The sequence below is a fragment of the Brienomyrus brachyistius genome, chromosome 17 (genome assembly GCF_023856365.1).
Source record: "Brienomyrus brachyistius isolate T26 chromosome 17, BBRACH_0.4, whole genome shotgun sequence".
NCBI lineage: Eukaryota > Metazoa > Chordata > Actinopteri > Osteoglossiformes > Mormyridae > Brienomyrus > Brienomyrus brachyistius.
This window is the reverse complement of record NC_064549.1, coordinates 5,151,251-5,172,132: the sequence shown is the minus strand read 5'-3', so window position 1 is coordinate 5,172,132 and position 20,882 is coordinate 5,151,251. Positions and strand designations below refer to the sequence as shown.

Here is a 20,882-nt window from a genome sequence, read left to right as displayed (position 1 = left end):
CAAAAATTGATAGTGATTTAAGATTTTTTGTAAAAGTGCTTTTTCTAAAGAAATATCGGTTGAAATATGAAAGACGTTGTGTTGTGTGGCTGATTTCAGCCCCCCCGATGTGTGATCTCAGACTGGAGTTGTGGTCATTTAATAAGATGGACTGATACACTTGTCTGCTCTTCATGTATTTCTCTCTGTGTCCCTGAACACCACCATGCACAACCATTTTACCCTGGGGGGTCCCTCCGTACAGGAGAAGAGGCTGGATGTCAGAGCGGCCCTTACAAACTGACCTTAAGCTTCCCACTGTGAAACACCGACCAGTTCAACCATATTAGTGCAGTCAGATTTATACTGAGATAAAACATTTCACCAGTTACGTGTTTTACAGCTATTTGGAGTTTATTATATAATACGATTAGAATACAATGTAACACATTGTGTAATAACACCCCACTAGTGATACTGTAACTCGACCAAGAGATACACAATGCGGTGTTCTTACATAATGCATTGTTACACCAAAAGGCCAATTAACATTGTACTTCAGTTAAACGACAGACATTATGTTGTATCCAGTAAACCACAACTTGTTACAATTTCACTGATATTGCTGAAGTTTAATGTATCATTAGAAGATTACATGGTATAGTAATTATCATTACAAAAATGGAAAAGTGTTAACTAGTTTTACACTAATAAATCTTAAGTTATTTTTTCAGTTTCTCTGTACACAATACTTTTTTCACTTTTCAAGTCACTCACATCCATCCATCCATCCATCTTCCAAACCGCTTATCCTACTGGGTCACGGAGGGTCCCTATCCCGGAAGCAATGGGCACAAGGCAGGGAACAACCCAGAATGGGGGGCCAGCCCATCGCAGGGCACACTCACACACCATTCATTCACACATGCACACCTATGGGCAATTTAGCAAGTCCAATTAGCCTCAGCATGTTTTTGGACTGTGGGGGGAAACCGGAGTACCTGGAGGAAACCCCACGACGACATGGGGAGAACATGCAAACTCCACACACATGTGACCCAGGCAGAGACTCGAACCCGGGTCCCAGAGGTGTGAGGCAACAGTGCTAACCACTGCACCACCATGCTGCCCCCGATAATCATACTAATAAATCATAAAAGTTAATGTTTCCAGTTTATATTTCTACACTTAATACTTTTTCATTTTCACATTTTCAACACAACAGTTAACATACGAGGGTAACCTTGGACATTTTCATAGCGTCTTTCCGCTGAAGCTCTTTGTTCGGTGTCATGGGGCGACTTTTCCGCAGTTCAGAGTTTTCATTATTTGTTGTCTAATTTCCTTTGTTCTGACACCGTAAATTATTGGGTTGAAGCAACTGGGGAAAAGTACATACATGATACTGATTACAGTGCGACTGTTAGATGACATGTTATAATTTATCCTGTAGGAAAGAAAAGCAAATAAGGTCAAAATTAAACTAACAGTTATGACAATAATATGAGTTACGCAGGTGCTGAGAGCCTTTCGGCTGGACTTCCCTGACTTAAACACTGAGAAAAATATTCTAACATAAGATGCAACGATTAACAGAAAATCAGCCGTTGGGACACAGAAAGCAGCCACAAGCCCTACAATGTTATTCATGCGTATGGTCCCACAGGCCAGCGTGACCAAAGCCATGTGCTCACAGAAACAGTGGTCGATCTCATGCTGGCAGAAGGACAGAGATCCAGACAGACTGACAATGGCCAGGTTGAAAACAGTGTTTCTTAGCACAGGTGCAACTATGAACTTGAGGAACGCAGAGAACGCCATGTAGTCATTGTAGCGGAGAGGAGTACAGATTGCATAGTAACGATCCACAGCCATCCACAGCAAAACTGTTGACTGGAAGCCACCAAAAAAATGCATAAAGAACATCTGTGCTAGACAACCCAGCAGAGAGATGTGTCTCAGATTGTACAGTAAACTGACTAGAAGGTTTGGAACAAAGAAAATTGGTGTAGAGAGATCTACAAAGGCCATTGCACATATTAGGAGGTACATGGGGGAGTGCAGGGACCTCTGTGACAGAATTATAAAGATCAGAAATAAGTTTGCAGAAACTGCAATTAAGAATATGAGTAGAAAAGGGATGAAGAGCAGTTGTCGCCACTCCTGAGGTCCAGAGAAACCGACTAAGATGAAGTCTGTGTAGGTGGTGTTTCTGTCTGGGTTTTCCTGCATTTTCATGGATGGTCTGGTACCTTCAGAGCCACCTGGAAGGAACAAAACAAGGCCTCTGGTTTGGATACTAAATTTAAGGTTCAAAGCACTGCATATCATATAACTTACAATGTGTGCATAAACGTGATAATCATTTAATTTCTACATACTGTAGCTAAAATACTGAAAAACAAATATGTTATATTTATTACCACAAAGAGAGAAAAGATTAGTAAACCTGATGTAAACATTAAGCTGCATTTTTCCTTTGCTACAATACCCAGTAAAGCACAATTTGTTTAATTTTTTTTTTATAAATTGCAATAGAAAAATCCACAGTATAATGCTTTACATTAGGCTGAATTTTCCTGAATCTTGCAATTAAATTCTTGTATGAGAAATTTTACAACATTTATAATTATTTACTAAAGATAAGAGAGAAAAAATGAGCAAAAGTACTTTATATTTGTGCTGTAATCTCTTGTAGAAGCCGCAGGGGGGTCCAGGCGGAGTCGGTGGCTGGTAGGACTTTCCTCTGCTTCTGATGCTCTGCACTCCACCTCTTCCTGCCCCCGGCTCCTTAAATCCACTGCCCCATATTCCCCTGATGAGATGCAGGCCCTCTGATTAAAAATATACTTTCACTTGCGTAAACAACAGCGTTATTCTCAAGGCCCACAGCAGGCCAGAGATGCGATTCTGGACGATAGAGGATATTCTGCAGGGGGAGAGAAACCCCAGTTATTGGACGTCTGGGTGTGGGTGCCCTTCACTCACACATTAAACAATTCTGACACTCACTGTTTCACAAACTGCAGTCTTCCATAGAATCGTCTGAAGTTAAACAGAATGTTCTTGAAATTGTGTTATTTCGAATGTATAGCTGTTTATCAGATGCCGTTACCCAAAACAATATACGGTTGCAGGGTGTCACAACTACGACTCCGAGATTTCAGAAATAGTCACTCTTATTGGCTCTTACATAGGCTGAAACGGAAAACCCAACCTGGGTCATACATCCATAATGCCTGGAATTCTGCACACTGCCCCCTGAGACCTTAAGACAGCTCACTTCTGGAAACATGTAACCGATGGAACTTGGGGCTTCTGACTGGAAGGACAGCTCCAGAATGTGGTGCGTGAAAGGCAGAATCACAGCAGAGCACTAGGAAGCCAGGAATAGGATCCAGGAACCAGGAAGTTGGAAGTGCTACTGAAACACAAAATCTGGGGATTCACAGGAAACCTAAGAACGAAACAACATCTGCCCTGCACACTGGCTTAAGTCATTCAGGACCGACCAGGAACAGTTATTGTACCTCTGGGTTAGTGTGGGTGCTCATAAATCAGCCCGCTAAACAATTTCGTAATTCAGCTGTTTCAGAAAGTGACATCTTATGCAGAAAAATCTTAAATTAAGCAGAATGAGAGCCCATCTGCCTCAAGAACTCATGGTGAACTTCAATAGGTACAGCACACAGTGAATCTCGAAGGCACTGCATTACAGTCTGGGACTCCAGTTGTTCTGCTGCTGATCAAGAAACACACAATGAAGACAGCTGCACATACCACTGGCCTAGAGATGCCAGACTTTGAGGACATCGAGGAGCTACCTGCAATGCTGAACTCCACCTACCATCGCTAGGCCCACTGCCTACCCCCCCCCCCCCCCAACCCCTTTAAGAATGAAAACTGCTGTACTGACTAACCCTTTGCTCTATTATTACTCCACGTTGATCTCCTCAAATCACAGTACAGGATCAAACTCGCAGTTTGCACCAGAGGTGGCGCTTGCCCAGGACACCACATGGACTTCGACTCCTACTATTTCACTAAAAATTAGATTTCCTCAGTGATTACTCGCATATTTATTACTTTTGTGTTGAAATATTTAATACTATGTTGTTTGTTGCATCATGCAAGTGTGTATGTTATTTTTGTCTTTATGTGGGCTGAACATTTTGTTGTACTTGTATAAACCACTTATATAATGATAAAAAAAATCCTTGCTCATTGAATTTTGAAAAATTCAGCAATTTTGAATGAATTTAAAGAAAAGTAACTGCTTTGTGTGCAGTGATCTGCTTCGAGGTGAGCCTGAATGCCCATTACAAAGGCCTTTAACCCTGCTGAGGTCTGAAAGGAAAGATGCCTGAGCTACAGTACAGTACATATGCTGCGAACTGAAGCTATCAGTCAGCTTTGGGGACCGCCAGCATTTCTTCATGCTCACATGCCACTACAGTACTAAACACAAATCCATAAGGACCCTTTTTACGGCTGTCTGGTTCACTGAAGTAACAGAATTGTCAATCTCACAGTAAAACCACGAGATCAAGCAGGTTTCAGATCCGTATCGTTCTAATACAATTACAGGCCGGGGTTTTGCGTGACACTGCAGAGTTAATGTACCGTAGCGCAGGGTTTCCCAGGCTTAGGCTCAGGGGTCTCCTGGGGGTTCAGCTCCACCCAGACTCCTAATTATTCAGGCCGGATTCAACTGCCAGAACACAATCCTCTGTCATGGTTAATCACACGGTGCAGATCTGAGGGATTTTATTGGGATGTTTTCTTGAGTCAAATGTGTTTGTTGACCTAATTATACACACGAAACAGTTCTATGAGTTAGTATTAAAATAACTAATATTTAAAACGAGGGCAAACTTCAATTTCAGGAGCATGAAATATCATGTTAACCATTAGGATAATGCAATTATTATAATTGTATTGTGAGTGCAATCTGATTACCACAACCGTACCAAAAAAGTAATATTCTCTAGTCTTTCAGCTCTTTGCGGTTTTTATCCCCCCCCAGAGGACACCACCACAGAGCAGGAAATGAGGAGGTGGAGGGAATTTGTGTAACGATAGTAGGACTGTATGTGACACTTACAGGTGTGATGTGACCAATCCATCCATCCATCCATCCATCCATCCATTTTCTGTGCCTGCTTGTCCTATTAAGGGTCGAAAGCTATGGGTGCAATCATGTTGAATAATAAGATGTAAATCTGAGTGATTTTTATGGCTATATGAGAATAAATTATTAAGTATGTTTCTGATGTTCACATAAAACAATACTGCAAGTCACTATTTCACTATTGTGATTAATCAAAACCAGCTGTTAGAATTAGAATACAATACAAAAGTAATAGATTAGTTATGTCTGTGAGGAAATCTGGTAACTGTTGAGTATCCCATCTTACTCTCCCTTGGAAAGGCAGGTATATATACAACCGCCACTGGAGTGAGGGCACATGCTCAGCCAGCATCCAGTGCCCCTGGAGCATTTGGGGTTAAGGGTCCAACAGTCATGAAATTACTGTGCTGGCTACAGGTTTTCAGCCCATGAGCTTTGGAACCTGGGCATAGATTCCTAATGCACTGAGCTACACATCACCTTCAAAGTGGCATTTAACGCTATTGTTCGTGACTATTATTTCACCAGTTATGTGTTTCACAACTGTTTCTAATTTATAAAACTGTTTTAAAACACAACTATAGTTAAAAGGTCAGTTAAAGCAATTCAGTTAAGATTTAATACAAACCTGATTTTGTATCCCAACTGTTTTATTTATATGATGACATGTATAGTAATTTTCTTAAAGAATTTACAGCAATTGCAAAAAATGGAAATGTCTTCATTAGTTACACACAGATAGAGCATTAAATGCTATTGTTTCTGTTCCTGTGTCTCTCTGTACACTTAATACTGTCTCACACTTAAGACCCCCCCCCCCACACACACAGGGCCATAACCAGGTCTTGTCAATCACATTATACAGTATATAACATCCCCTTCATTAACTGTTTATTTTTTCAATTAATTAGTGATGTGAAATATTAGTTAATTTTTTATTCAGGTGAAAATTTAGCTTCAAATTTTATTTTTGCTCTTAAAAAATGACTGAGGTCCGGACCTCATAGCTGGCTAAGGCCCGGCCCACACATAACATGAGTTACCTTGTTCATTTTACACTGAAGCTTTCCGGTCGGTGTCATGGGGCCACTTTTCCGCACTTCAGAGTTTTCATTACTTGTTGTCTAATTTCCTTTGTTCTGACACCATAAATTATCGGGTTGAAACAACTGGGGAAAAGTAAATACATGATACTGATTACAGTGCGACTGTTGGATGACATGTCATTCTTTATCCTGTAGGAAAGAAATGCAATTAACGCAAAAATTAGACTCACAGTTATGACAATAATATGAGTTACGCAGGTGCTGAGAGCCTTTCGGCTGGACTTCCCCGACTTAAACACTGAGAAAAATATTCTAACATAAGATGCAGTGATTAACAGAAAATCAGCTGTTGGGACACAGAAAACAGTCATCAGTCCTACAATGTTATTCATGCGTATGGTCCCACAGGCCAGCGTGACCAACGCCATGTGCTCACAGAAACAGTGGTCGATCTCATGCTGGCAGAAGGACAGAGATCCAGCCAGACTGACTATACTTAAAATCAAAACAGCATTCCTGACTGAAGGAACGATTATGAATTTGAGAAAGGCAGAGAAAGCCATGTAGTCATTGTAGTGCAGAGGAGTACAGATTGCATAGTAACGATCCACAGCCATCCACAGCAAAATAGTTGACTGGAAGCTACCAATGAAATGTATAAAGAACATTTGTGCTAGACAGCCCAGCAGAGAGATGTGTCTCAGATTGTACAGTAACATAGCAAGCAGTTTTGGAACAAAGAAAATTGGTGTAGTGAGATCAACAAAGGCCATTGCACATATTAGGAGGTACATGGGAGAGTGCAGGGACCTCTGTGACAGAATTATAAAAATCAGAAATAAATTTCCAACAAATGAAATTAGGAACATGAACAGAAAAGGGATGAAGAGCAGTTGTCCCCACTCTTGAGCTCCAGAGAAACTAACTAAGATGAAGTCTGTGTAGCTGGTGTTTCTGCCTGGGTCTTCGTGCATCTCGATGGAAGGTCTGGAACCTTCAGCAGAGACACATGGAGAGGAGAAAGCAAGACTTCTGATTGATTTTTTTCTAGAAAAATATATTTTTCAAACATTATTAAATTAAAGTTGCAATTATGTAATTTGTATATATTTTTTTTTCTCAATTTCAGTCAAAATGGAAACTGCATATTAAAACATCCTACAATCATTCACAAAAGAATGAAGAAATGAGCAAAAGTACTTTATATTTGTGCTGTAATCTCTTGTAGAAGCCGCAGGGGGGTCCAGGCTGAGTCGGTGGCTGGTAGGACTTTCCTCTGCTCCTGACGCTCTGCACTCCACCTCTTCCTGCCCCCGGCTCCTTAAATCCACTGCCCCATATTCCCCTGATGAGATGCAGGCCCTCTGATTAAAAATATACTTTCACTGGCGTAAACAACAGCGTAATTCTCAAGGCCCACAGCATTGCCAGAGATGCGATTCTAGGCAATGGAGGATATTCTGCAGGGGGAGAGAAACCCCAGTTATTGGACCTCTGGGTGTGGGTGCTCTTAAATCAGCACAGTAAACAACTGCAAAAATTCAGCTGTTTTGTAAACGCAAATCTTCTACAAGAAGTTTAGCAGAAAGTTCCTAAAATACAGCAATTTTGAATGCATGAAAAAGTACCCGGTTTGTGCAGTGCTAGTGAACCCTGTAGGTGAAATAGGCATTTGCATAGGGTGCCATTTTCTGAGGAGTTCGCCACTTAGCAAGCAGATTTCACTTTGTGTTGGACGGAGGCAGGTCACTGGCCGTGAAACTTGCCGGGACGACTGAGTGCCTGTTATAGGGGCCTTTTACCCTGCTGTGGCCTGGGGGAATTAAACTTGAGCTACCTTCACTGGGAACTGAAGCTATCAGTCAGCTTTAGGAATGGTAAACATCTTCACATTCACCATAATACTAAATGCAAATATACAAGTATCCATTTTACGGCTGTCTGGTTCACTAAAGTAACAGAATTGTCAATCTCACAGTAAAACCACGAGATTAAGCAGGTTTCAGATCCGTATCGTTCTAATACAATTACAGGCCGGGGTTTTGCATGACACTGCAGAGTTAATGTACCGTAGCGCAGGGTTTCCCAGGCTTAGGCTCAGGGGTCTCCTGGGGGTTCAGCTCCACCCAGACTCCTAATTATTCAGGCCGAATTCAACTGCCAGAACACAATCCTCTGTCATGGTTAATCACACGGTGCAGATCTGAGGGATTTTATTGGGATGTTTTCTTGAGTCAAATGTGTTTGTTGACCTAATTATACACACGAAACAGTTCTATGAGTTAGTATTAAAATAACTAATATTTAAAACGAGGGCAAACTTCAATTTCAGGAGCATGAAATATCATGTTAACCATTAGGATAATGCAATTATTATAATTGTATTGTGAGTGCGATCTGATTACCACAACCGTACCAAAAAAGTAATATTCTCTAGTCTTTCAGCTCTTTGCGGTTTTTATCCCCCCCCAGAGGACACCACCACAGAGCAGGAAATGAGGAGGTGGAGGGAATTTGTGTAACGATAGTAGGACTGTATGTGACACTTACAGGCGTGATGTGACCAATGGTCAAAAACTACCTTTGTGAAATTTTACTGTAAACATCATCCATTCCAGCCTGAAGAAGGACTTGTGAGTGTAGGACCCCCCCCTCCCCCTCAATAGAGCACCACTGTCAAAGCTCATTACTGACACAGGCTGAACACAGTCAATTGAAGATTAAACTGGACGTGTGTCTGGTTATTTTAGGTGAAGACCTGAAGGTCTGAAAGGTCACCAGAAACCCAGTAAAGAAAGAGTTGATTAGATTGGGGGATAAAATGCTTATTCAAGAATTTCTCTGGTGTCTGTATGTCCTTTGGGTTTGTTAGTTTCACCACAGTCTCCAAAAAAAATCCCAGTGAATTCAACTGGGCAAATATTAATAGCCAGTGATACATGCTAAAATAGACCCTGTTTGTTCAGAACCTCATTAATGTAAATATGAAAAACATCACATTGTTTAAACTGAATTACCTGTATTTATCATGAATCAATCATACAAAAAGTGATATTCTCCCTCAGACATGTCTGGAAGTATAAATGATTTTCAACTATCAACAAAAATTGATAGTGATTTAAGATTTTTTGTAAAAGTGCTTTTTCTAAAGAAATATCGGTTGAAATATGAAAGACGTTGTGTTGTGTGGCTGATTTCAGCCCCCCCGATGTGTGATCTCAGACTGGAGTTGTGGTCATTTAATAAGATGGACTGATACACTTGTCTGCTCTTCATGTATTTCTCTCTGTGTCCCTGAACACCACCATGCACAACCATTTTACCCTGGGGGGTCCCTCCGTACAGGAGAAGAGGCTGGATGTCAGAGCGGCCCTTACAAACTGACCTTAAGCTTCCCACTGTGAAACACCGACCAGTTCAACCATATTAGTGCAGTCAGATTTATACTGAGATAAAACATTTCACCAGTTACGTGTTTTACAGCTATTTGGAGTTTATTATATAATACGATTAGAATACAATGTAACACATTGTGTAATAACACCCCACTAGTGATACTGTAACTCGACCAAGAGATACACAATGCGGTGTTCTTACATAATGCATTGTTACACCAAAAGGCCAATTAACATTGTACTTCTGTTAAACGACAGACATTATGTTGTATCCAGTAAACCACAACTTGTTACAATTTCACTGATATTGCTGACGTTTAATGTATCATTAGAAGATTACATGGTATAGTAATTATCATTACAAAAATGGAAAAGTGTTAACTAGTTTTACACTAATAAATCTTAAGTTATTTTTTCAGTTTCTCTGTACACAATACTTTTTTCACTTTTCAAGTCACTCACATCCATCCATCCATCTTCCAAACCGCTTATCCTACTGGGTCGCGGGGGGTCTGGAGCCTATACAGGAAGCAATGGGCACGAGGCATGGAACAACACAGAATGGGGGGCCAGCCCATCGCAGGGCACACTCACACACCATTCATTCACACATGCACACCTACAGGCAATTTAGCAAGTCCAATTAGCCTCAGCATGTTCTTGGACTGTGGGGGGAAACCGAAGTACTCGGAGGAAACCCCACGACGACATGGGGAGAACATGCAAACTCCACACACATGTAACCCAGCTGGAGACTCGAACCCGGGTCACAGAGGTGTGAGGCAACAGCGCTAACCACTGCACCATCATGCCGCCCCGCTAATCACACTAATAAATCATAAAAGTTAATGTTTCCAGTTTATATTTCTACACTTAATACTTTTTCATTTTCACATTTTCAACACAACAGTTAACATACGAGGGTAACCTTGGACATTTTCATAGCGTCTTTCCGCTGAAGCTCTTCGTTCGGTGTCATGGGGCGACTTTTCCGCAGTTCAGAGTTTTCATTATTTGTTGTCTAATTTCCTTTGTTCTGACACCGTAAATTATTGGGTTGAAGCAACTGGGGAAAAGTACATACATGATACTGATCACAGTGTGGCTGTTAGATGACATGTTATAATTTATCCTGTAGGAAAGAAAAGCAAATAAGGCCAAAATTAAACTAACGGTTATGACAATAATATGAGTTACACAGGTGCTGAGAGCCTTTCGGCTGGACTTCCCCGACTTAAACACTGAGAAAAATATTCTAACATAAGATGCAACGATTAACAGAAAATCAGCCGTTGGGACACAGAAAGTAGCCACAAGCCCTACAATGTTATTCATGCGTATGGTGCCACAGGCCAGCGTGACCAAAGCCATGTGCTCACAGAAACAGTGGTCGATCTCATGCTGGCAGAAGGACAGAGACCCAGCCAGACTAACAATGGCCAGGTTGAAAACAATGTTTCTTAGCACAGGTGCAATTATGAACTTGAGGAACGCAGAGAAAGCCATGTAGTCATTGTAGCGGAGAGGAGTACAGATTGCATAGTAACGATCCACAGCCATCCACAGCAAAACTGTTGACTGGAAGCCACCAAAAAAATGAATAAAGAACATCTGTGCTAGACAACCCAGCAGAGAGATGTGTCTCAGATTGTACAGTAAACTGACTAGAAGGTTTGGAACAAAGAAAATTGGTGTAGAGAGATCTACAAAGGCCATTGCACATATTAGGAGGTACATGGGGGAGTGCAGGGACCTCTGTGACAGAATTATAAACATCAGAAATAAGTTTGCAGAAACCGCAATTAAGAATATGAGTAGAAAAGGAATGAAGAGCAGTTGTCGCCACTCCTGAGGTCCAGAGAAACTAACTAAGATGAAATCTGTGTAGGTGGTGTTTCTGTCTGGGTTCTGCATCTTGGTGGAAGTTCAGCAATCTTCAGAGACACCTAGAAATGATAAAGCAAGACCTATTCAGAATATTACGTATTTTTGGTCAATTCATAATAAATAACATTATACATGAACATGACGACATAATTATTGCTACAGAAAAATAAATTATAATCCAACTTTTGCATCCTGAAAGAATGTTTTTGACTAAATGTGACAGAAAAGTTTAATAAGTAAATTCATACTAGCATGCCTGACTAACTTAGGAAAATCTTTATTTGCTAAGAATTTGTATATGAATTAAGGCATTTATTTAACATAGCTCAATATTAATTATAATTGTCGTTATCCTTTGTTCCTCAGTTTCAAATCAAAATGGGATTTTAAAATGTATTGCATTTCAAAACATTTTACAATGATCCTCTTAAGGTTTAAGAAAATAGTGAAAGTACTTTATATTTGTGCTGTAATCTCTTGTAGAAGCCGCAGGGGGGGTCCAGGCTGAGTCAGTGGCTGGTAGGACTTTCCTCTGCTTCTGATGCTCTGCACTCCACCTCTTCCTGCCCCCAGCTCCTTAAATCCACTGCCCCATATTCCCCTGATGAGATGCAGGCCCTCTGATTAAAAATATACTTTCACTTGCGTAAACAACAGCGTAATTGTTATGGTCCACATCAGCTCACCGATGCCATTTTGGATGAGGGTGGATATTCTGCAGGGACAGAAGAAGCCCAGTCATTGTACCTCTGGGTGGGGGCACTTTTAAATCAGCACACTAAGCGATTCAAAACTTCAGCTGTTACACAAACTCGGATCTTCTACAGGAAGGTCTGAAGTTAAGCAGAAAATTCCTAAAACGCATTAATTTTTGCGTGTGTTTAATGAATAGTAACTGAGTTGTGCAGCGCCAGTCAGCCGTTTTTTGCAACATAGGCGACTGTCAAGAGTGCCATTTTTCTGGCGGGCGCTGATGGGGGGGGGGGGGGGGGGGGGTGCTCCTGCAAATCTGACAGCCAAGCCCAAGATTTTCACAGGGGGGTGCAGGTACAGAGCCTGGGGATCTATACCTTTGTTGCATATAGATGACTCAAGACACGCAGGCCAAACCAGACCTAAAACAATACAACACACTACACATTATTTCAGGGCAGCAGCACAGGAAGCAGACGACCCACCACCTGTGCTCGTGCAACATGCCTTAATCGTTTAGCGCTGCACTGGCAACAGCGTTTACTGAATGCATAAAGGCAGTTTGGGGCAGGTAAGTTTGACGTGCAGATTTCTCCCTGGTTCTCCCCGGCTTATAGCAGCACATACCCGGTTGCCAAGGGAAACCTCAGGAACCGGGAAGCGGAATGCCAAGCAAACAGGGAGCCGTCGCACTAGACGGGAATCAGAGTCGGGGATGTATGGGAAGGTCGGAAGGCCAGAGTACGTCATGTGACAGGAACGGCAGGCACACATGCAGGCGGGGGGGGGTGGGGGGGGAGGGTACACACGCTCACACCTGGGGAGGGGGTCAGTGCACACACCCACTGGGCTGGAGTTCAGGAGAAACAGAGGCACAGATCCACACAGAAGGGTGCTGAAGTGCCGTAAAGTGGGGCAGAGACGTACGAGGGGCCATTCAGGAAATATTTCAGACTGTTGTTACACAAACACATGTGAAACACGTGCCAATTCACATGTGAAACTTTCACACATGTATCCATATTACTGAAAACTCACACACATACAGTACAGTGTATGTGAAACGCTCATACATACTCGTACTTATGAAATGTTCGTACAGAAGCATAAATATGAGGGGTGAAACAAGTCATAATTTATTCTGGCCCTGTGACATATGAACCTTCTTCTTTCACATATATATATATATATATATATATATATATATATATATATATACATATTTTTTCACTCCTGCATTAAAGTATTTTCATTCTTTCACCCACACATTTTTCTTCTGATATTTATACATTTTAACTCGTACATTCAAAGATTTCACTCTCATGCACAAGTATTCATTGTATATATTTAATGTCTTAAATGATATATGTATCTAAGAAGAAAATGTATTTATGTGTAAAGAGAATATAAGTACATTATATGGACAAAAGTACTGGGACACGCCTCTTAATGACTGAATTCCGGTGTTTCATTCAGACCCATTGCCAAAGGTGTATAAAATCAAGCCCCTAACCATGCAGTCAGGTTTACAAACATTTCTGAAAGAGTGGGTCATTCTGAAGAGCTCAGGGAATTCAGGCATGGCACTGTCATAGGATGCCACCTCTGCAATAAGTCAGTCTGTGAAATTTCTCCCCATGTGCTCTGGCACTAACTGCAGCTCAAAAACTGCGCCGGGAGCTTCATGGAATGGGCTTCTGTGGCCGAGCAGCTGCACGCAAGCCTCACATCACCAAGTGTCGGGTGGAGTTGGTGTGATAAAAAAATCTTAGCGTTTTATTACATTTGGTTAGTCATTTAAACGTAAGTCAATTTATTCATTTTTAAATGATGCTTTAATAGGCCAGTGGTTTTTAGCAGGTCTGGGTAATTATTTTTGGAGGGTTACAGACAGGGCTAGGTCCCTCTGCCCCCCCCAGTAATAGGCTATGCATGATCTCTGCAGTGATGTGCGATCCCAGACTGGAGTTCTGGTCATTTAACAAGATGGATTGATAAACTTGTCTGCTCTTCTGGGCCTGTATTTCTCTCTCTGTCCCTGAACACCACCATTTTACACTGGGGGGCCCCTGCGTACAGGAGAGGAGACTGAATGTCGGAGCGGCCCTTACAAGCCGACCTTACACTTCCCTCTGTGAAATGCTGAACATTCAAGGAACGTCAATGCAGTACAAATTTCACTGAAAGAAACCAGGCATGGTTCACAGTTGTTTACCTGAATTTCATTTAATATGATTAATATTAATTTAATATTTAGTACATATCTGATGTGTTTAGCTAGTCTAGTCACAACTCTGTAAAAATTCAGTAAAACTACTTCTGCTTTATTTATTCATTACGTTGTATAGTCACAATCCTAAAGCATTCACATTTAAAACTGGAAAATTCTTAACTAATCATAGTTAATCATACTAGTCATACTATCCATCCATCCATTTTCCAAACCACTTATCCTACTGGGTCGTGGGGGGTCTGGAGCCTATCCTGGGAGCAATGGGCACGAGGCAGGGAACAACCCAGGATGGGGGGCCAGCCCATCGCAGGGCACACTCACACACCATTCACACACACATGCACACCAACGGGCAATTTAGTAACTCCAATTAGCCTCAGCATGTCTTTGGGGAAACCCCATGACGACATGGGGAGAACATGCAAACTCCACACACATGGTCACACCCGTGTCTCAGAGGTGTGAGGCAACAACGCTAACCACTGCACCACCATGCCGCCCCGCTAATCATACTAATAAATCAAAAAAGTTAATATTTCCAGTTTATATTTCTACACTTAATACTTTTTCATTTTCACATTTTCAACACAACAGTTAACATACGAGGGTAACCTTGGTCATTTTCATAGCGTCTTTCCGCTGAAGCTCTTCGTTCAGTGTCATGGGGCGACTTTTCCGCAGTTCAGAGTTTTCATTATTTGTTGTCTAATTTCCTTTGTTCTGACTCCGTAAATTATTGGGTTGAAGCAACTGGGGAAAAGTACATACATCATACTGATCACAGTGTGGCTGTTAGATGACATGTTATAATTTATCCTGTAGGAAAGAAAAGCAAATAAGGCCAAAATTAAACTAACGGTTATGACAATAATATGAGTTACGCAGGTGCTGAGAGCCTTTCGGCTGGACTTCCCCGACTTAAACACTGAGAAAAATATTCTAACATAAGATGCAACGATTAACAGAAAATCAACTGTTGGTACACAAAAAATAGTCATCAGTCCTACAATGTTATTCATGCGTATGGTCCCACAGGCCAGCGTGACCAACGCCATGTGCTCACAGAAACAGTGGTCGATCTCATGCTGGCAGAAGGACAGAGACCCAGCCAGACTGACTATGGATAGATTGAGAATAGCATTTCTCAGCAAAGGAAGTATTATGAACTTAAGGAATGCAGAGAAAGCCATGTAGTCATTGTAGTGCAGAGGAGTACAGATTGCATAGTAACGATCCACAGCCATCCACAGCAAAACTGTTGACTGGAAGCCACCAAAAAAATGAATAAAGAACATCTGTGCTAGACAACCCAGCAGAGAGATGTGTCTCAGATTGTACAGTAAACTGATTAGCAGTTTTGGAACAAAGAAAATTGGTATAGAGAGATCTACAAAGGCCATTGCACATATTAGGAGGTACATGGGGGAGTGCAGGGACCTCTGTGACAGAATTATAAAGATCAGAAATAAGTTTGCAGAAACCGCAATTAAGAATATGAGTAGAAAAGGGATGAAGAGCAGTTGTCGCCACTCCTGAGGTCCAGAGAAACTAACTAAGATGAAGTCTGTGTAGGTGGTGTTTCTGTCTGGGTTCTGCATCTTGGTGGAAGGTCTGGAACCTTCAGAGGTACCTGCATTTGAAAAATCAGCACTTATTTTTATTAAATCTATACATTTATTAAATCTATGTTTTGCAAAAATGTGTAATATATACTTCAGTCACATTTCTTTGGCAGCTACCCTTGTCCAAAAGCATGCCAGTCAACAATCAGCACACATGAAGCACTTGGGCTTAAAGGCAAATGGTGATAGGGTTACTTTGCCCGTCAGGGGATTAGAACACATAACCTTCTGGATGTGAGTACAGATCTCTGGATACGCAGAATTTTATATTTTATTTTTATAACCTTTAGAAATGGCAAATTACCATTTGGACATGGAAATTATCTAACCTCAGACATTTCTAAATGATCTGACAGGGTTTTCATAAACTGCCCCATAGTCTGTATTTTCAGTGGCAATGTACAAACCCAGGAAAAAATAGATTAGAATTCCATCCATCCATCCATCCATCCATCCATTTTCTTTAACTATTTGTCCCCTTCAGAGTCGCAGGGGGTCTGGAGCCTATCCCAAAGGTTATGAACGCAAGACAGGGAACAATCCAGGACGGGGCGCCAACCCATCGCAGGGCACACTCACACACCATTCACCCACACAATATGCTTAATATAATTTGCATAGCTTTATTTTTGCAGAATTGCATGTGTATAATCTAAAGCATTTCGTTTTCCGATATTTATATCAGCATTATTTGTTAAAAACTTTCTTTAAAGCTGTATTTTTAAAAGCTAAAGTACTCACCTCCTGAAACATAGAATGAGATGTTAGAACAAAAAATACTTTCCTAATTGTACTTTTAAAACTCATTTAAAAATTAAAATGATAATTCTAATAGTAATTAAATATTCAGTTCTGTGAAATATATAAATGTAGAAATGAATAAAAGTACTTTATATTTGTGCTGTAATCTCTTGTAGAAGCCGCAGGGGGGTCCAGGCTGAGTCAGTGGCTGGTAGGACTTTCCTCTGCTCCTGACGCTCTGCACTCCACCTGTTCCTGCCCCCAGCTCCTTAAATCCACTGCCCCATATTCCCCTGATGAGATGCAGGCCCTCTGATTAAAAATATACTTTCACTGACGTAAACAACAGCGTAATTCTAAAGGCCCACAGCAGGCCAGAGATGCGATTCTGGACGATAGAGGATATTCTGCAGGGGGAGAGAAACCCCAGTTATTGGACCTCTGGGTGTGGGTGCTCTTCTAGGTTAGATCATCTACAGAAGAGCAAATTTCCAGAACTAACACAGTCCACAGGATACATTTTTGGAAAACGTCTGTGGAGTGTGGAGTTCTGGAAATTTAATTAATGTTTTTTGTATTGGAGACACAAGGACTGATGGTCCCAGGAGATTTTGGTTCCTAATACTCTAACATATCATACGGATTTCTGATTTATGTTATCTGCGAAAAAAAAACACATATAAAAGGGCCGAAGTTCATTTTGGGAAATTTGCTCTTCATTTTACTTAAATTGTATCGGTGCAGCATCTGGCTAATGTTTGGGCGGGATCACAATTGGGCAGGAGGATGAATATTGGGTTCTAGTGAAGTACTTTGTGGACTGATGCAAAATGGGCCATTTGCATTTCATCCTCAGTAAGATGAAAAAGGTGGTGGCGGATTTCATGAAGGCCATATCCCCACTGCACATGGGGGAGGTGAGGACCTATAAGCACCTGGGGGTGCATTTAGACAACAGACTTGTCATTGACTGATCATTTTTCACTGGCGAGAGAAAGCACTCGCATGCATATGTAACTAATTCAGATCTTAATGCATGATTACAGTAAATAATAAATTACATAATCTACTTTGACCAACAAGATCAAAGCAACTGAAAATTATGCCAAATGATGACAATTGTACAGGATTATTTGCATATTAGTACTAAAACATTTGCAACCTGTGCGAAGCAATGAGAAATGATGTTCTGCTGTGCACACGTGACATGGTCTGGGGATCACACTTCTTGTTTTGCAAGTCATTCACTTGTCATTTGAGAAATGCGGCAAAGCAATCAAACAAAAACTGTAAAATTTAGCTGTTATCCGCTTCTGACTAGCTTAGATGTGTTTAACTCGCACCATTTAAACTTTTTAATCGCTTTTTACCTGTATTGTATTTTTTTCTATTTTTAATCTATAAAACCTTAGTGTTGTATATCATGCTATATAGATAAACTTACCTTTGTTTGTATGCTAGTGTTTCCCGACCCTTGGCCTGCCTGTATATTATGGAATCACGTGCTGGGCCACTAGACTTAGAAACTGTGTTAAAAAATATAGACCTTTGCTGCCATCCATAGGTCACAAAGAGAAAAAACATGCAAATAGTTGTAGAGACTAACATAAGTAATCCGTTCCACAAACGCTTAACTCAACCCGTAAGTCAATTTTCATTTAAATCGAATTTCCCATACCAATCACCCACCTTATAGTAATAAACAAATAAACCACTAGTACTACGTATTAAAGATCACATTTCAAATTTACTTACAGGTTCTATGTTGCTTTTCTGCATTAGCACTCTATGACCACCAGAGGGAGTGTGGAGCCAAAATCAAACTCATCTACTGCATTTCTTCTGCATATTATTTAATTGCTGAATTATTGGGTAGAGCCTAACTGCATCTGGTTAAACTCCCTGTTTGTCTCCTCCAAGCACTCAATGCCTAGTTTTGTGTTACCTATTTGCTTTATAGGTTTGGGCATTAATATATGCATATAAACTGGTTCAGGGTGATAGAAAGACATTAGAATCCCAAATAACCACTGATACATTGGGCACAGGCTCAGCAAAACTGGACAGCAGAAGATTGGAAAAATATTGCCTGATCAGATGAGACTTGGGTTCTACTGGGTCATTCAGATGGTAGGGTCAAACTTTAGTGTAAAAACGTGGATCCGCCCTGCCTCGGATCAACAATTTGGGCTGGTGGTGATGGTGGAATGATGTGAGGGACATTTTCTTGGCACACTTTGGTCCCCTTAATACCAACTGAGCATCGTTTAAATGCCATAGCCTACTTGAGTATTGTTGCTAACCATATCCATCTCTTTATGACCTCAGTTTATCTATCATCTAATTTACTTACAGCAAAATTCATCAGAGGACTTCTTTAAATTTATTTATCTTTAAATAAATTCATCAGAGGTACCTGCATCCCAGACTCGTTTCTTGAACATGACAATGAGTTCACTGTATTCAAATGGCTGCCACAATCACCTGATCTCAGTCTGTACTTAAATGGCTGCCACAATCACCAGATCTCAATCTGTACTTAAATGGCTGCCACAATCACCATCTCAATCTGTACTTAAATGGCTGCCACAATCACCTGATCTCAATCTGTACTTAAATGGCTGCCACAATCACCAGATCTCAGTCGGTACTCAAATGGCTGCCACAATCACCAGATCTCAATCCAATAGAGCACCTATGGCAGAAAAGGAGATCTGCATCATGAAGGTGCAGCCAAAGAATTCTTGAGCAGCTGTGTGACGCTATCATATCAACTAGATCATCAACTAGATCACAATGGACTAAAGTCTCAGAGAAATGTTTCACCAGATTGTTGAATCTATGCCATGAAGAATCAAGGCAGTTCTGAAGGTCTAACCGAGTAATAGCAAGGTGTACCTGACAAAGTGAGCAGTTCGTATGATTGCAACAATTCAAAAAAAGATTAGATCTTTCAAAAATCAGTTCGCAGTGACATCTGGTGGCCAAATAGTTTTTAACAATAATAAATTATTGTAAGTGAAGCATGTTGGAATTTCGGGATAAACGTGTCTTTTGAGAAATATAACTCCATTTTTTCTTTTTACCGCTTATCTGCATACTAATCGCAATGTTATAGAATGTTTGACCGCAAGTATCGCTGTATTGTATTGTTATAATACGCGGTCAAAGCAAGCCTTTTACTCAAGAGCATCTGATCACATACAGCAAACCTGGGGCGTTTTCCGTATTATGAATATTGATTTAACAACATATAATAAATAGGTGGGACCGAATGTTTATGAACACCATATACATATAAAAATATCTGTAAATCTTTGCTACTAACACGTAAACTAATTAATATGTGTAATGTGGACATATGGACACAAGGTGGCGGTACAACCTTATGATTGAATCCTCATCGTTCTTTAGACTCGTCGAAAAAAGTGTTGCTGCACTTAAACGGGCTTCCATAAAGCAAACCGTTCAAATATATATGTATGTATAGAAACTACATATTACAATATAATTTCAGCAGTGTTGTTTTTGTTGGAATGAATATGGCTTTAAAATGGTTTTGAAACTGTACCTGAAACAAACTGTACTCAATTGAGTGTTTAATTAAAAGAATACGTTTGTGATCATTTTTTTAAGTCCCATTGACTGTGAACTACAGCTCCCATTTCATTTACGTTATACTTTATATGAAAGGTTGTACAAAGGAAATGAAAAAATATGTAGGTGAAAAGATTAATTTAGGGTCCCGATTTAACCCTACAGTGTCGACAGCTGGATGGGAGATCACTGCTACCTCACAGTGGAATGAGGCGGAGAGGTGCACTGGCAGTTATATTTGGACAAAATTTGAATTCTCCTATTCACATGACCCCAAATATTGGGACAGAAACAGGCTGGACTTGAAGGGCAATTAAATATCAGAGAAAAACACAGACCTTGGTCTGCTCCAGGTTCTCTGCAGTATAGATGGCAGCCATGAGTGACTCATGTCCAAGAGTCAAACGAATCTCAAGGTCACCTTTCCTCACTTTGTATTAACACTCATTAAATGGAACAGACAATGACTGAACAGCAGCCATACAAGTAATATCACCCAGTGCGATTACAGTCAGGTCAAACACTTATTCAACCAAGTCACTACTGACCTGTAGAATC

At 40.7% G+C, this 20,882-nt stretch overlaps 4 protein-coding genes across 5 annotated transcripts; all 4 read right to left on the bottom strand.

The window, feature by feature from the left end:
* Positions 1-404: 404 nt before the first annotated feature.
* Positions 405-7,493, bottom strand: LOC125712147 (olfactory receptor 52E8-like). 2 transcript variants are annotated; one of them, XM_048981872.1, is made up of 2 exons: positions 7,357-7,493; positions 405-2,243 (listed from the first exon to the last, which is right to left on the bottom strand). In XM_048981872.1, the coding sequence occupies exon 2, from the start codon at positions 2,215-2,217 to the stop codon at positions 1,270-1,272; it is 948 nt and encodes a 315-aa protein (XP_048837829.1). In that variant the 5' UTR covers positions 2,218-2,243; positions 7,357-7,493; the 3' UTR covers positions 405-1,269. The 2 variants fall into 2 exon arrangements, with proteins under 2 accessions (XP_048837829.1, XP_048837828.1); XM_048981871.1 differs by lacking the exon at positions 7,357-7,493 and adding an exon at positions 2,650-2,787.
* On the bottom strand, positions 5,718-11,933 carry LOC125712151 (olfactory receptor 52P1-like). The gene is made up of 2 exons (XM_048981880.1): positions 11,894-11,933; positions 5,718-7,150 (listed from the first exon to the last, which is right to left on the bottom strand). The coding sequence occupies exon 2, from the start codon at positions 7,128-7,130 to the stop codon at positions 6,189-6,191; it is 942 nt and encodes a 313-aa protein (XP_048837837.1). The 5' UTR covers positions 7,131-7,150; positions 11,894-11,933; the 3' UTR covers positions 5,718-6,188.
* LOC125712153 (olfactory receptor 52E8-like) lies at positions 10,373-16,917 on the bottom strand. Its single transcript, XM_048981882.1, has 2 exons — positions 16,876-16,917; positions 10,373-11,497 (listed from the first exon to the last, which is right to left on the bottom strand). The coding sequence occupies exon 2, from the start codon at positions 11,463-11,465 to the stop codon at positions 10,527-10,529; it is 939 nt and encodes a 312-aa protein (XP_048837839.1). The 5' UTR covers positions 11,466-11,497; positions 16,876-16,917; the 3' UTR covers positions 10,373-10,526.
* On the bottom strand, positions 14,870-16,865 carry LOC125712152 (olfactory receptor 52E8-like). The gene is made up of 2 exons (XM_048981881.1): positions 16,728-16,865; positions 14,870-15,994 (listed from the first exon to the last, which is right to left on the bottom strand). Exon 2 carries the CDS (start codon positions 15,960-15,962, stop codon positions 15,024-15,026), a length of 939 nt encoding a protein of 312 aa, XP_048837838.1. The 5' UTR covers positions 15,963-15,994; positions 16,728-16,865; the 3' UTR covers positions 14,870-15,023.
* Positions 16,918-20,882: the final 3,965 nt, after the last annotated feature.

Bases quoted from the DNA above. Each gene is read 5' to 3' on its own strand.
- LOC125712147 (XM_048981872.1), bottom strand. From the start codon at position 2,217: ATGAAAATGCAGGAAAACCCAGACAGAAACACCACCTACACAGACTTC.
- LOC125712151 (XM_048981880.1), bottom strand. From the start codon at position 7,130: ATGCACGAAGACCCAGGCAGAAACACCAGCTACACAGACTTCATCTTA.
- LOC125712153 (XM_048981882.1), bottom strand. From the start codon at position 11,465: ATGCAGAACCCAGACAGAAACACCACCTACACAGATTTCATCTTAGTT.
- LOC125712152 (XM_048981881.1), bottom strand. From the start codon at position 15,962: ATGCAGAACCCAGACAGAAACACCACCTACACAGACTTCATCTTAGTT.